The following is a 16,081-nucleotide window of genomic DNA, read 5'->3' on the forward strand; positions in this document are numbered from 1 at the left end:
TTCTGGATCATCCAGATGGTCATTGGCAAACTTCAGACGGGCCTGGACATGCGCTGGCTTGAGCAGGGGGACCTTGCGTGCGCTGCAGGATTTTAATCCATGACGGTGTAGTGTTACTAATGGTTTTCTTTGAGACTGTGGTCCCAGCTCTCTTCAGGTCATTGACCAGGTCCTGCCGTGTAGTTCTGGGCTGATCCCTCACCTTCCTCATGATCATTGATGCCCCACAAGGTGAGATCTTGCATGGTGCCCCAGACCGAGGGAGATTGACCGTCATCTTGAACTTCTTCCGTTTTCTAATAATTGCGCCAACAGTTGTTGCCTTCTCACCAAGCTGCTTGCCTATTGTCCTGTAGCCCATCCCAGCCTTGTGCAGGTCTACAATTGTATCCCTGATGTCCTTACACAGCTCTCTGGTCTTGGCCATTGTGGAGAGGTTGGAGTCTGTTTGATTGAGTGTGTGGACAGGTGTCTTTTATACAGGTAACGAGTTCAAACAGGTGCAGTTAATACAGGTAATGAGTGGAGAACAGGAGGGCTTCTTAAAGAAAAACTAACAGGTCTGTGAGAGCCGGAATTCTTACTGGTTGGTAGGTGATCAAATACTTATGTCATGCAATAAAAAGCAAATTAATTATTTAAAAATCATACAATGTCATTTTCTGGATTTTTTTTTTTTTTTTTTTTTGATTCCGTCTCTCACAGTTGAAGTGTACCTATAATAAAAGTTACAGACCTCTACATGCTTTGTAAGTAGGAAAACCTGCAAAAAAATCAGCAGTGTATCAACTACTTGTTCTCCCCACTGTACATATTCAAGGGCGTGCAAAGATGGGTGGTGTTTTTGATCATATGTAGTGGGCCAGTCTGGGCCAATATGCCAGGGCCGATTTTTTTGTCCCAGTCCAGCCCTGCACACATACACACACACACACACACACACACACACACACTCCTGAGTCAAACAGAAAGTGGATTTGAGAAAGTGGATTATTTAAAATAAATGTTGTTTGTAATGAATAGCACTATTATTTATTTATTTTATACTTGTATTTTTCATTTTTGTTTAGTTTTGAATAGCCCACCATTAATTTAAATGATTATGTTTTTGTTTTTGTTTTTAATTAAGGGGAAGTAAAATATGCCTGCATGGTAATTTTTTGTTTTCGGCCATCGCTATCTTGGCAGTGCGTCACTCCCGGATACCCTAAAATGTGCAAAAAGGTGGGATTAGCTGACGTGATGGCTAACAGACAACAGACAAACGGCTAGTAGTGACAGCAGCAGCAATCCACCTGTCACTCCAGTGGCCACGCCCTTAATTATGCAGAACTTTAACCTTTTCACACACAAGTTTAAAAATATTCTGGCTGACCCCCCAGCTAGAGGTCTGCGCGGGACTGTTTTTTAAGTCCCGCTCCCGCCCGCTCCCGCTGGGTTATATCCCGCACCCACCCGTTCCCGCTATATATACACTATTTGTTCACCCGCTGTCTGCTTAGAATAATTTTCTTCCCGACCCGACCATCCCGCTTAATATAGATCTCGCAGAATTTCACATGTACATTTTCACAGAGAAAATAAAAATGTAGTCTGCACAAACATTGTTTTTATTATTATTTGATTCGCCTTGTCAATATACAAAAGGCTATTATTTTTATTCGTACTTGTGACTGCTGAACGGGAACACTTTTAGGCATTTTATCACATTGCGCAAGCCGCAAAGGGTATTTTTCTTCCCATCTGCGTCTATGCATGAAAAAGACTCCCATACATTAGACTTGCCTGACGTGGGTTTCTTAGCAGTAAACTGACCATTGTCCAGTCCAGGTTGAACGTCCTTCAAGGACAGTGCATCTTTGCTCCACACTTTGTTCTGCCATTTTTTTCTTTTGAGGGCCGTTTATCACATACAGTCTGCCCTGAGGAGTCGGACCGTTATGCACATGCTGCGCGCGCGCACAGATCCAGCAAATACAATCAATGCATGACAGAAAGAACCGTTACTGGTCCGTGCGTGTAGCGCATGCATAACGGTCCTGAGTGCAGGGCAGACTGTAGCCTATACCGGGTGGTCGATAAGATTAAGATTAGGTAAAGCGAAGATATGCTGTTCTGAAAGAACGTCGGCGTCGGGAACGTGATATTGAATGACCGACCGCTCCCGTTCAAATTACACCAGAGTTACCGACCGCTACCGTTTTTTAGTCGGAAATTTAATCCCGCGGCGCAAAATATCTGGTCGGGTCCCGCGGATCCTCTACCCGCGGTCCCGCGGAATGCAGACCTCTACCCCCAGCCTGAGTTTTTCAAGGCAACTGTTATTTACAACCTGTCACTTTATTGTTTCCATGGTGATGCGTCATTGCTTGTCACATGACACCGCAACCACAACAGCCCTGAATGAATTATTATCTGCTAATTTTTCACAAATTTATTAGCTATAGCATGAAATATCTGATATTCCGATTGTCAAATATGTGCAAGTGGATGTGTTTTGTTGTTTAAACATCTTTATAACGATTGCGTTAGTCGAGCTGTATGTACGATGGGCGCCGCCATGTTAGTTTGTGCCACAGGTCAGAGAATCAGATCGGATGGATTTACAAAACGTCAATTCATCAAGTAAGTAAGTAAGTGGCCAGTGTACTGCGAGAAGAATAGAGTAAACTTTAAAGCTACTTATACAATGTGTATCAGATATGAAAATTCATTGTTTTGCTAGTACTAATGTGATTTTAAATGTCTGAAACCTAAAATAAACATTATGGGTTTCAAAAGTTTGAATTTAGCAACACGTTTGAATTTAGCAGTTGATCACGTGATGCACTGACCATTCCAATCACACCGGTGTGATCGTACACCCCAGGGACCAGCCATGACTGATCACACCGATGTGATCTTACGTGCAAAAAGGTTAAGGCTTAATATAATTTAAACGGATGAGTTATGAAAAAAAATCACCCAATTAAATATAGCTATAAATTAAAATTCAAAATTAGCTATATAGACCAAAACCACTTTTTGTACCAGGTTGTGAACATATTTTTTTCTGCTGTAAAGTTGGGCATTTTAACATATGGTTCTATGGGATTGACTCTCTTTTGGAGCCTGTCTCTAGCGGCCAGTCGATGAATTGGAGATGAACACTTCCGTGTTCAATTCAAGAGAGAGACCAGAAGGTTGCTGCTTGGTCAAGAGTCCAACTAAAGCAAACACTTACCACAATAATGGTGACTTCAAACTTTATTATTTTCAATAAAACATCAGCATCTAAACCTTTGTTAATTCTCAATAAGAACTTTTGTGTGAAAGAGTCAAACTAGATTGTAATAAGTGAAGACGCTTAGATTTTGAGAGATCTGTCCTTGTTTAATGTTCTGCTGGGATTTAAAGGGTTTCTGTTGTCTGAGTTTTGTTGGTCACCATTGTGCACTTTAAAAAATATAATAAATAAGTTATGACAACATATGCTTTTACATTGCTTTAAATCATCAAAATAAGTTAAGCAATTTTCAACTTTTATTTATGTGATACAAGATTCAACTAATGTTTTTAAGTCAGTTTAACGTAATTTAAGTTGAAATTACTTAAACATCCAAGTTGATTGTACTTAAAAATTTAAGGAAGCAACTTTTTTTTATAGTATTGAAGAGTAGAGTCAGTGCTTCAGCCCAGGATGGGCCAGAAAACATCGACAATATGCTGTATGTTGCTTTATTTAAAGGCAGTGACCGTGTAGACACTAACACAGTGATGTCTATGTACATTAGCATGCATGTGTGCTATTGCTAGCTAACAGTTAACGGTAAGATTTTAGCATTTTACAGAGAAAGTGTTTGATCATAATAATTCAGGAAATACTTGTAAAATAGTGTTTTTCTTTAAACTGTTTAATGAAAATTTCTTTTGGATATTTTACGTTTGTTTCTCGGCAGTTTGACCATTCTTTTCCGATTTGACTGTAGTTTTTCAACAGAGGCCATTTTACATTCGAAAAAAATTAACAACAACAGACTCCTGGAGATGCAATAGATGCCTACGTTGATGAGCACTAGTTTAAACAAGTACAAATACATCTTATCACTTTTAAGTTCTAAAGAGAACACAGACAGTGGAAAAGGATAAAATTTTTAGTGTGCATGTGTTGACTGCCTGTGTTCGTGCATGCTATCAAATGGAGTATACTTTAAAAAGCTACGAGTTCGGCTGTACAGATACGCTAAGCATTTGCATAAAATCTGATGCATACTTTGTGTATTATGTAAATGAAATAAACTTTTACTAATTAATAAGCTAAGAAACACCTAGGATCGGCAGTGAGAGAATGTTTACCCACAGCTGGAACCAGCTTCCAGTGTCACCAGATGAGCTCCAACAATACCCATGTTAAATTCCAGGATGACAACACGTTTACCTGTGCATTCTCTCACTAAAAATAAATCAAATAATGCAGTTCAATGTTCATTATTTTCATTCAGTTTATGTTCTTTCGTTTACAGTCTTTCCTTTATATGTGGCAATTCACAGCTAGAAAGAAGTTTAATATTTTGATTCTGAGATATCAATATATGGAATGGAGCGACGTCTCAATTAGAGGGTGTCTACCGCAACCACTCAATATTTTAAACTATAGCATAAGAGATGGTGAGGTGTGGCTGCAAAAAGTCATATGTACATTTCAAAAGAAAATAAAAAGCCTCAAGAGGTGAAGGATGCAGATGATCATGGAAGTGGTTTTGCCCCACAGATTTGCCCCACATTCTGCTGCAGGGTGAACATTGACTTAATTTCACAGACACGTATTCTCCGGTGCCATTTTAAATTGCTGAGCCATTTAAAACTCTTTCCACACAAGGAACACAAATACGGTCTCACATCTGCATGACTTTTTAGGTGTATATGTAAGTGTGATGGCAAAAGAAACCTTTTATTACACTGTTCACAACTAAATCGCCTTCCTCCAGAGTGAATGAGCAGGTGATTTTTGAAATTGCTACTTTTTCCAAATGTCTTACCACACTCAGAACACTGCAATTTTTTTCCGGAATGAGTTTGCAAATGACGTTTCAGGTCTTTTTGATATGTGAAACTCTTTTCACACTCAAGACACGTGAAAGGCTTCTCTCCAGTGTGAACTCTTATGTGAGTTTTAAGGTTTCCTTTAAGTGTGAAACTCTTCCCACACTGAGGGCAGGTGAAAGGCTTCTCTCCAGTGTGAACTCTTATGTGAACCTCAAGATTTGCTTTGTTTGTGCAACTCTTTCCACAGTGATGGCACATAAAAGGTTTTTCTCCTGTGTGAATTATTACATGATTCTTAAGGTGATTCCTGTCTGTAAAATTCATTCCACACTGCTGACATATTAAACAGTTTTCTCTTGAGTGAATCCTCACATGGTAATTAAGGTTTCCTTTACGTGTGAAACTCTTTCCACACTGACCACATATGAACGGCCTCTCTCCAGTGTGACTTCTCACATGGGCATTAAGTGTTGCTGTATATGTGAAACTCTTTCCACACTGAGGGCATGTGTAAGGCTTCTCTCCAGTGTGAAGTCTCATGTGAGTCTTAAGGCTTACTTTATGACTGAAACTCTTTTCACAGGAAGGGCATTTGAAAGGCTTCTCTCTGCTGTGAATTCTCATATGAGCCTTAAGATTTTTATTGAATTTGAAACCCCTTCCACACTCTTGGCATTTGAAAGGCTTCTCTCCAGAGTGAATTATCACATGCCTGTTAAGGCATTTCATGTCTGGGAAACTCTTCCCACACTGATGACATATATAACAGTCTTCTCTTGAGTGAATCTTCATGTGGCAAATAAGGTTTCCTTTACGTGTGAAAGATTTTCCACACTGAACACATATGAACGGCTTCTCTCCAGTGTGAGTTCTCATGTGAGTCTTAAGATTTCCTTTTAGTGAGAAGCTCTTCCCACACACTTTGCAGGGAAAAGCGCTCTGTCCAGTGTGACTTCCCATGTGGGAATCAAGTGATGCTTTATATGTAAAACTCATTCCGCAATGAAGGCATGTGTAAGGCTTCTCTCCAGTGTGAAGTCTCATGTGAGTCTTGAGGCTTACTTTATGACTGAAAGTCTTTCCACAATGATGACATATTAAAATGTTCTCTCTTGAGTGAATCCTCATGTGGTAATTAAGGGTTACTTTACGTGTAAAACTCTTTCCACACTGATCACATGTGAACGGCTTCACGCCATTGTGAATGTTCATGTGATACCTAAGGTTTGGTTCTGCTGTGAAGCTCTTTCCACACTGTTGGCAGGTGTAAGGCTTCTCTCCAGTGTGAATTCTTAAGTGGCTTTTAAGGTTTCCTTTTTGAGTGAAACGTTTTCCACACTGTTGGCAGCTGAAAGGCTTCTCTCCTGTGTGAACTCTTAAGTGGACTTCAAGGTTTTGTTTTTGATTGAAACTCTTTCCACACTGACGGCAGGTGAAACAACTGTTAGTGTCTGTCTTTTGAGCTCTTTTTCGTGAGGAAGTCTTTTCAGTCTGTGTGGATTTTTCTCCAGTCATGAAATCATAATGTTTCTCATACTGATCTTTTTCTTCCATCAGTTCTTGACTTTCTTCTTTCAGTACCATCAGGGCTAAAGCAAAAAGACAAATACAAGTTAACACCAGTTCTTGGCACAAAGCAGACATCAAAACCAACATAAAAGGCATTAAAGCATCAAAACAAACATCAAAACCTATAGAAAAAGCTACTGAAAGAGGTGTTTCTTGTAATCTCAGAACCTCATCAACTGTCACAACAAATTGCCAGAATAAACCCTGTCTTCCATGTCAGGGACTGGCCCTCCAGAGAGAAGATTCCCCAACGCAACCAGAAACCAGATGTACACGGACAGTAAACCAATAGGTGTGTTGACTTCGGCTGGATTTTTACCAATCTGTGAGATTTTGCCGCAGTCGGGGAAGGAGTCAGAAACTTTCTACTTCCTGTAGTGAACTTTCTGCTTCCTGTTCCTCTCATCAGTAAATCCAGCCAAATGTAAAACTGCAGTGTCATCAGCTTGTGGTACTTTGACGGTATGCGGCACAGTGATGTGGCATCGGACAAAACTTCTAACCGCCATGCAGTGTTGCAAGTCAGACACTGATTGTTGAGTGCAGCGCCGCATGTCGAACCCACCTAATGTTTCTTTGGCCATCTGGGAGCCACAAGCAGACCCTTGTGGTGGCCCAATGGTGGCCCGCTGCCCTAAGCACCAGGGATATTAAGGCTTACAACGATTCTTCCAGGCATTTTTAAACAGTGCATCTTTCCCCAAAGGACCTCCCTGGCTGTTCAGAGAGAACCACCAGCAGCAATGGGTTGCCTCAGTTGTGGCAAACATCCATTTTGGCTATGCTGAAGGCAGTGCTCTCACGCAGTGGTTCCCAACTCTGATCCTGGAGTACCCCCAACACTGCACATTTTGGATGTCTCTCTTACCTGATACACCCATCTGAGGTGTGTCTGAAATCAAATACTTCCTAACTATATAGTATACAAAAAAACAGTACGCAAACAGAGTATTATGTCCGAATACATAGTATTAGAAAAACAGTAGACAAAAAGTACCTGGATGACCTATTACTTCCACTGAGATTCTAGAGTGTGCATTCAATGGACACTTTACTATTCAATGAGGCCACAAGAGGGTTTTTGTGAATGGTGGTGGAAGCGATGCAACTGATGGCGTAGGACACAATACAAAGACAACATTGTGGATGTAGTGTGTTCAAATTTCACTAATCCCACACACATTGATACTATATAAACCTATATTATTATATTATTTTTGTTTATTATAACATAATATAGTTAAAGGGTTAGTTCACCCAAAAATGAAAATTCTGTCAGTAATTACTCACCCTCATGTTGTTCCAACCATGTAAGTCTTTCGTTCATCTTCGGATCACAAATTAAGATATTTTTGATGAAATCTGACAGTTGTCTCACTCCTCCATAGGCTTTCAGAGGGACCGAAACTCGTCGGCCCAGAATAGTTATTAAAAACATCGTTAAAATAGCCCAAGTGACTACAGTGGCTATACATTAAGTTTATCATGCGACGACAATACTTTTTGTGCGGAAAAACAACAAAAAGAACGACTTTATCCAACTATTAGTGTTCTTCAATGTGGGCCTCTGACGAGAGTTCACGGGAGCGCCAGGACGCATGCGCGAGAACTGAGATTACGGCGTTCTTCTTCTACTACTAACTGGCTGCTCACTCCTTGGGAGTATTACCGCCATCTACTGTACACGATGACGTCCCGACATCATCGAGACCTAAATCACAATAAGTGTCGAATTCAATAGCTTACATACAGCGCGCGTCTTCCTCTGCTTATAAATGAAGTTTTATGTAACAAAGTTCGGGAGGAGCATGTTCAGGTAATCATCCAATCAGCACAAGAAGAAGCCAGTATAAATAAAGCCTTCCCTTACCTCCTGTCTCATGACAAATTTCTCAGCATCCCGCCACCACCCCATCACCTCACATTCAGATGGGTCTGCTCATAGATACCTATGATCTATACATTCATAGGGGGAGTACTCTGGGGTCGGGCCGAATTCCGAGCTCGAAACCCTCCCCCCGGACAGCAAGCCAAATACGCATTATAATATTACATCAGATTTCATTAACATGTGAACTCGTGAAACAGACCGCTTTGCGCTTCCGGCAATGTCGGGACGTCATCTTGTACAGTAGATGGCGGTAATACTCCCAAGGAGTGAGCAGCCAGTAACAAGTAGTAGTAGAAGAAGAACGCCGTAATCTCAGTTCTCGCGCATGCGTCCTGGCGCTCCCGTTAACTCTCGTCAGAGGCCCACATTGAAGAACACTAAAAGTTGGATAAAGTCGTTATTTTTGTTGTTTTTCCGCACTAAAAAGGAGTGAGACAACTGTCAGATTTCATCAAAAATATTTTAATTTGTGATCCGAAGATGAACGAAAGACTTACATGGTTGGAACAACATGAGGGTGAGTAATTACTGACAGAATTTTCATTTTTGGGTGAACTAACCCTTTAAACAATAACATGAGCAAGAGTACTGTTTTTCCAAATACCAACAAATGTGAAAAAGTTAAATAAACAAAAAGTTTATTAAATTATTAAATTACATTTAATACACAACATTGTCAATGTTGATATTTCCGCTCTATTTTGAATTGAAAATAGTTCTAAACAGAACAGAACTGTAGCGCTTCTCTGAGCAACACACAGCGGTGTTTCACTTTGTTTGTGTTTTTGATTCTCCTCAATGATTCAATGAGATTCATAAAGAAAACAACTTTTTCCTGAATGAATCAGCCGTTTTGAATGATTTAGTGACTGAATCATAAACACTTTCCGCCAGCTATTGGTGGTTTTAGTTTCCCATTTAAAAGTAGGCCTTTCTTTTCATTTTCCCCCAACGTTTCATATTTCTATATTTAGGATTTTATATTTAAAACATTAATCTCGTAACATTATTAATGCAATTACAATCACCACCTCGGATTTTATTTACACTAATTTCATTTGATTGGTAACAGCCAGTTATTCATTTTCATTAATAAAGTATTTGGAGGAAAATATGGTTTGTTTTCATTACATCTACAGTATCTATTTATGAAAATTTGAAGATTTCAATTATGAATTAACGCAATACTACACAGTATTGTGATACTACTCTTCCTTACAAAAACGTTCCAGATCTGTTAAATTGTGAGGGTATCTCCTGTGCACAACCCTCTTCAGGGTTCTATAGGATTCAGGTCTGGGCTCTGGCTGGGCCATTCCAAAACATTCATCTTTCTTTGCTGAAGCAATTCTTTTGTTAGATGTGTGTTTTGGATCATTGGCAAGCTGAAAGGTAAATGTTCTCTTTATTTTCAGCATTCTAGCAGACACCAGCAGGTGTCAAATGCGCATACCTATAGACTAACACTAAATACGCATGTACCAGTGTTTTCACAAACGCCAGCGTTTTCACAGATTTGCGTTTTTGAAGTTTACGTGGAGATGACAAAGTTTTTCAACATTTTTCAACGGTTGCACCTTGGAACCTATTTCAAGGTTTGCGTTCTCGAGCCACCAGGCACTGTTGTCGTGAAAATGAGCAGGCCGGAGCACATTAAGGGTTTTCTGTTAGAACGGTGTAGTGCAAGCGGCCCCTAAGAAAAATAACTAACGATCTTTGCAGCAGAAGTGAATCAGTCAAAACTGACTTTAGCTGGACAATAACTTTATTCTAGATGCTGTAAAGCCAAAACAATCTTTGTTACTTTAATTTCCTATTATCTCTGTAAAGCTGCTTTGAAACAATCTATATTGTTAAAAGCGCTATATAAATTAAGGTGAGTTGAATTGACTTTGCAGTTTTTGTATCTCGAGTCAACTCACATAATAAGATAACTTCGACTGTTTGCCCTTTTAAACTATAATAATGATTGCTCATTCGTTGCCATCGCCGCTGACGTTAGCATTATTTATTCGAGATCATCTCTGTGCGATCTTCGAGATCATTAGGCAGTTTTGAATTACACGCTTTTTTTTAATTTTACATTTGCGTTAGCAATCTTCTATCACTTGTTTCTACTTTTTCTTTTCCTGTGTTCTGATCAGGAGATTCAGTACTCTTTAAGAAGATGCGTAATAGCACCACCTACCGTATAACAGTGAAAACATGGATAGCTGGAAAATTCAGTCATTGGCAGGGAAAGAGTAAACTAGATTTGAAGTCAATTCCTATGTACACTACCAGTGGACTAGCCTACACAAAAATTCAGGAACGTATCTGTTTTCTTTATAAATCAATATTTTCCCCCCAAAAATTAAGTTTATAAGACAGTATGTAAAACTATGTGAAAAAAGTATTTAATAGGCTACTCAATCCAAATATTAAACACAACTACATGCCAAGTAAACTTAGAATACTTAATTATACTTTTAAGTATATCTCAATGAAAAAATTGAGTACTCAGATTTTTCTGTCAGTATACAGTTTTAATCGAAATGATTCAACCCCCATTGCAAATCAGGTTTATTGGCAAAATGTACAGACTTTCAGCTGTTTGCAATGATCAAATAAAAAAAGTAATTGAAATAGCTCAACACAACAAATGTTTCAAGTGGTTTCCCCAAATTTAAGTGAAAATACAATAAGCAATAAACAAAAAAATTCTCAAGATACATTTTTGAAGGGGACACTAATAATACAGCCAAAATTGTACTTCTAGCTTACACAAAGAGATGGTTGTTTAAATATGAGTTAGGTTCATAGGTTCACCACGCGGTCATAATATAATTATTAAATTATCGTGTGTCCTCCACATTTCATTTTAGGGTTCGTCTAGGACAGACAAGCCCACTGATCTGCCACTTAACATCATATTGAGCAAGTCCCAACACAACAGTTAGATCTACTGTATATATAGATCTAATATCAATATCCACAACTACTGAAGAACTTGAGTGTAAAGGCGGAAAGCAAGCAGTAGACCAAAGCACTGTGAGGCAAGGGAGGGGGGACTCAAAATGTTTCTGAACTTAAATCGTTTGTATTGTTTCACTACGTATGCAGTTATTTTAAGTATATGTCATTATATTATTTACAATACACAGCGTGGTTTTAATTATATTTTTAGGGGGGAACAACCCTCAGATGTTAATGTTAGTGTGATAATATTTTGTTTGTAAACTAAGTGTTTTTGACCCTCTTTATTTTTTTATGAGGTTATAAATATTGTTACAATAGCCTCAATGCGCATTGCACAAATGTTGAATACAGCAATCATTGCATTTATTTCCAAAAGGTTTGTCTGTGATCTCAACATGTACACATGAGGCGACCCACTCCTTGACAAATAAAACCACTTTAATTAGGCCACTCAAATGACATTCTTCAGAAAAACAATTAACCCTGCTTTCTGGAATTCCTCCAAGGAAATAATGTGTTTACAAGGCATTGATTTGATGGAGCAAGTGCTTTTGAGTTCAACATTTTAATAAGGTTCAAATGACAGAGTTCAGCTTTGAGAATGAAACCAACCTGTTTGTTCCTCAGTATCTTCCTCTTTCACTCTGAATGTTTCTTCAATCTTCATGTCTTCACTCTCCTCTTTAATAAACGCCATCTTTATAATAGCATGTCACATGGATCTCAGTTGCTTCACCAGGAGTGTTTCTATGTTTGGACATGTTTAAAATGAGAATAATTAACAGAAAGAAAAATGAATCCAAACTAAATATATTGGTGCGTCTCAATCAGCTCCCTAGTTCAGTTGTCAGGGCACTGGCAAGGGAGAGTCAGAGTGAGAGTTGATAGTCTTAAAATGTCTGATTATACAAGCCCTCTCACAAAACAATGAAAACTAGCACTTCAAATTAATAAGAGACAACAAATTATACAGACAATTCATTTTTATTTAAATTGGTATTTAATGATTTGTAGATACATGTATAAGATTACATTTTCATGAAAACATTAGCATTTTCATTGTAATCACACATTGTAAAAGTTGCTTTTACACCCTTTTGAGTAGCAGGTGTCATTCAGTGTGTTGCGTTTCGCAAAGCACTTCGAAACATTCATTTTGAAATATTTTGCAAAGTAATTAATTCAACCGATTCAAACAAAACTCTGGCATTATGGTTTAACTGGTGAAGTTGTAGCTTCAAATGCAGATGAAAACGATTGGTCACATATTCATCAATTCCAGAAAACCTGTGCAATATGTCAATTACAATTCAGCTGATAAATCTTTCAAAAGATGCTGATGATTCCTCAACACGACACCATCTGTTGTTTCAATATTATAGGACCTTGGTTGCATTCGAAGTAGTTTTATCTTTGTGCCTGACCTCTTCACCAGCACAAACCTCTCTTTGTCTCTTTGCGGATCATTTTCATCTTGGCATCAGCAACAGGCAAGGCTTCTACAACCATGTCCAACATGCTTGGATATCTTCCGTCAACTTTTCACAAGAGAATGCAGTTTGATCGACTGCTCTGGACAAGGTACCCGCCATACAAATTAAATTGCCTGGTGTATAAAACACAGTTAGTTCATAACATTGCAATTAGGGATGCTCATAATTAACTGGTAAACTGTTAACCGACAGTAGGAATTTTAATCGATTAATACTATCGGTTAAATGGCTTAAAAAAAAAAAAAAAAAAAAACCAACGCTAGCCTACACATAAGAAATTAAGTTTTGAGAGAAAAAATAAAACAGGTAAGCTGTGTATAAGTTGCATATCTTTAAATATGTCAGTTCCATTGTTTTGTCTCAAGATGCACATTAGTAATGTTTTTCTAGGACAGGTTTATAAAAGCTAATTTAATATCCTAATTGAACTAAGGCCTACTACTGGCTTAATCTAAGCCATGTCTGTTAAACTAGGCCTAAAAACACTATAGCAATTAGGGCTGCACATTTAATCGCAATTTCCATGTAATCGCACTTAAACTGATTTGGCTTATCGCAATTTTGAAATCACAAATGCTGTGATTATTTTTTATGCGCAGTTTGTCATTGATGTACGGCTCTGTAAACACTGCTCCATCTGAAAGTTTGAGTCACTTATAACGTGCATTTGAAAAAGCAACACGAGTCAAACACCTTTCCAAACATGAGAAGCATTTATGAGCCTCTTGTCCAACAAAAGACAACATTTAATAACATGCTTTTACTCCAAACTCACTTCATAACGACAGTTGAGCATCCTTCTGTGAGATGATGTGGCTTCTTACACAGAATAAGGCAGTCGCGTGTTTATTAGTCATGTTTAATCAAAGCGTTTCAATCTTCGGTTTATTCATCTACAGCGATAGGGATTTCCTGGAATGATGTGTGGGCGCCCTCTGGTGTTTAGATGGAGAAGCATTAGTTACCGATCAGTCGCACTGACAAGCTACGCATAAAATAATCGCAGCCTTTGCCAAGTCGCGTGCGGTTTCATTGCGATTAATTGTGCAGCCCTAACAGCTGGGCTATAGGTTATTTTAGTTATCCTCACTCCAAAACAAATCCTTTCAGTTTAACTGTATTCAGAACAAAACAAGAATGAAGAAATATAAGTAGCTATATAAACGTCAAGCTAAAACGTTAATTTAAAGCGAAACTGGCATTTTTTTTCTTCTCATGTTGCTATTTGAGCATGTAAAACTAAACTAATTTTTAATGGGTTATCAATTCTAATTTAATTTTATCCGAATTTAATATAATATTGCCGTTTACCGGTTAGTAATCAGTTAATGAGCTTCTGTTGTTGTTAAGGCAATACATACAAAATTGTCATCCCTAGGAGGGTCAGAGTTTAAAGATCAGGGTAGGATTGCATCTGCCTTTTGTAAGTTTTTACTTGAATTGGAATGTAAAGTCCACACTAGAGGCTTTGAATCGGAATCGACTCCATTTACTTTAAGTCAAAACACGGTCTGCAATATAAGATATCACAAGATAGCCGTCATTATTACACACAGGCTATTCTTTTTCTTTTACAACGCACAGCCTAAAACTACCTTTATTAAAACAACACACTTTTAGCATGACTGGCCAAATTAGTCCAGTTTAGAGATGACATTCCCTTGAAATGCATTGTTTCTAGCCGTTGCCAATTTAAAAAGGGAAATGTAACAAGAAAAAGCCTTGGTCGAATATTATTTCAGAGATAAATAAATAAGAAAGTAGATAATGACATCTTTAAAGAATTAAACTAATTTATCCAAATGTTCGGGTGAGGGCGATAAGCGTACTGTCAATTCATCAAAATGTGAGCGAGTGAAAAGTGAGCGATTTCAGACACAGCATTTCTCAACGAGAGTCGATTCACGTGCTGGAGTCAACTCCTACAATAGGACTATTAGGAGTCGAGGAATCGACTCACTATGTTCTGCAGCTGCTGGAGGAGACTTCTGCCGTTACACTTAATGAAATCACAATTAAACTTTCTCACTATACAATGTTTGATTTACAGTACTGATCAGAAAACTCTAAAATAATATAGTGAGATAATAACTCCAACATCATTTAGTGAGAGAGTATAATTTTAATGTACATATTGCACAGGTTTTTCATAAATGAACATGCGGCCGATCGTTCACATCTGCATTAGAAGTAACAACTGAACAAGGACACCAGTTAAACCGTGACAACGTTTCTCCCATCTCTGCAGTGCCCGAATTCGTGTTTAAGGTGAAGTGATTCCTGATAGAGGGAGCGAACTGAGACGCACCTTTTTGTATTACTCATATGTGCAGATGCGCTTTACTCACAAAAACACTGTTCACAAATGTTGGATAAAGCATTACAATCTTACATTCCATAATAAATATTTTTAATTGATACCTTTTTTTATCATTAATTGATTGAACGATTTGAATCGATTTAAACACCGTAAATGCTTTAAAACCACAAACCTTTCTTCAGCCGAATCACAACAGACACAGGACCGCGGCGCAGCCTTATGACGTCACAACGGCTGGAGGGGAAAAAAAAGCCGTCTTTTTTACACGCTGCTGTCTATAAAAAAAGCTTCTTGTGGAAGTGTGAGATTCTGCCCATTAAAGGCAAAACTGTGATGTATTACAAGGGTTCAGTCAGGAACCATTCCTCAAAACAAGCCTTTTTTTCCATTTTAGTTTGATGCATATGACTGATATACAAAAACCAATGGTTTGTTTAGGGCCACAGACTACTTTAAAGTGACAGGCCCTTTTTACACCTGAGGGTTGTTCCATAAAACAAGATTATGATACAAGCCAGGCTTATTTTGGTTAGTCAGACTTATTGTCGGTTGATTCTGTTGATTCTGAAACTCAGTTACTCTGGCAACTTATGCTGGGAAACTAGCCTGGTCCAGGGCAGGCTAACTCAGGCTAAGCCTCAGTTGTTACACAGATCCTCTAACACTGACCAATAGGAACACAGTGACTGACACTCGCTCATACCATTATTTGACTTTATTAACCATTATCAGTCCAAAAATAAATATACAGTAAAGAAAATCAACTTAAATAAGGATACAATGATAAATGAGACCATATAGATCTACAAACGTGTTAAATTGTAT

General features: G+C 38.3%; 1 protein-coding gene across 1 annotated transcript; it reads right to left on the reverse strand.

Moving 5' to 3' along the window:
• Positions 1 to 3,710: 3,710 nt before the first annotated feature.
• LOC311289180 (uncharacterized protein) lies at positions 3,711 to 15,474 on the reverse strand. Its single transcript, XM_084406980.1, has 3 exons — positions 15,429 to 15,474; positions 12,056 to 12,190; positions 3,711 to 6,614 (listed from the first exon to the last, which is right to left on the reverse strand). The coding sequence occupies exons 2-3, from the start codon at positions 12,138 to 12,140 to the stop codon at positions 4,726 to 4,728; spliced, it is 1,974 nt and encodes a 657-aa protein (XP_084263106.1). The 5' UTR covers positions 12,141 to 12,190; positions 15,429 to 15,474; the 3' UTR covers positions 3,711 to 4,725.
• Positions 15,475 to 16,081: the final 607 nt, after the last annotated feature.

This window comes from Rutilus rutilus (assembly GCF_951802725.1).
Source record: "Rutilus rutilus genome assembly, chromosome: 4".
NCBI classification, from domain to species: Eukaryota; Metazoa; Chordata; class Actinopteri; order Cypriniformes; family Leuciscidae; genus Rutilus; species Rutilus rutilus.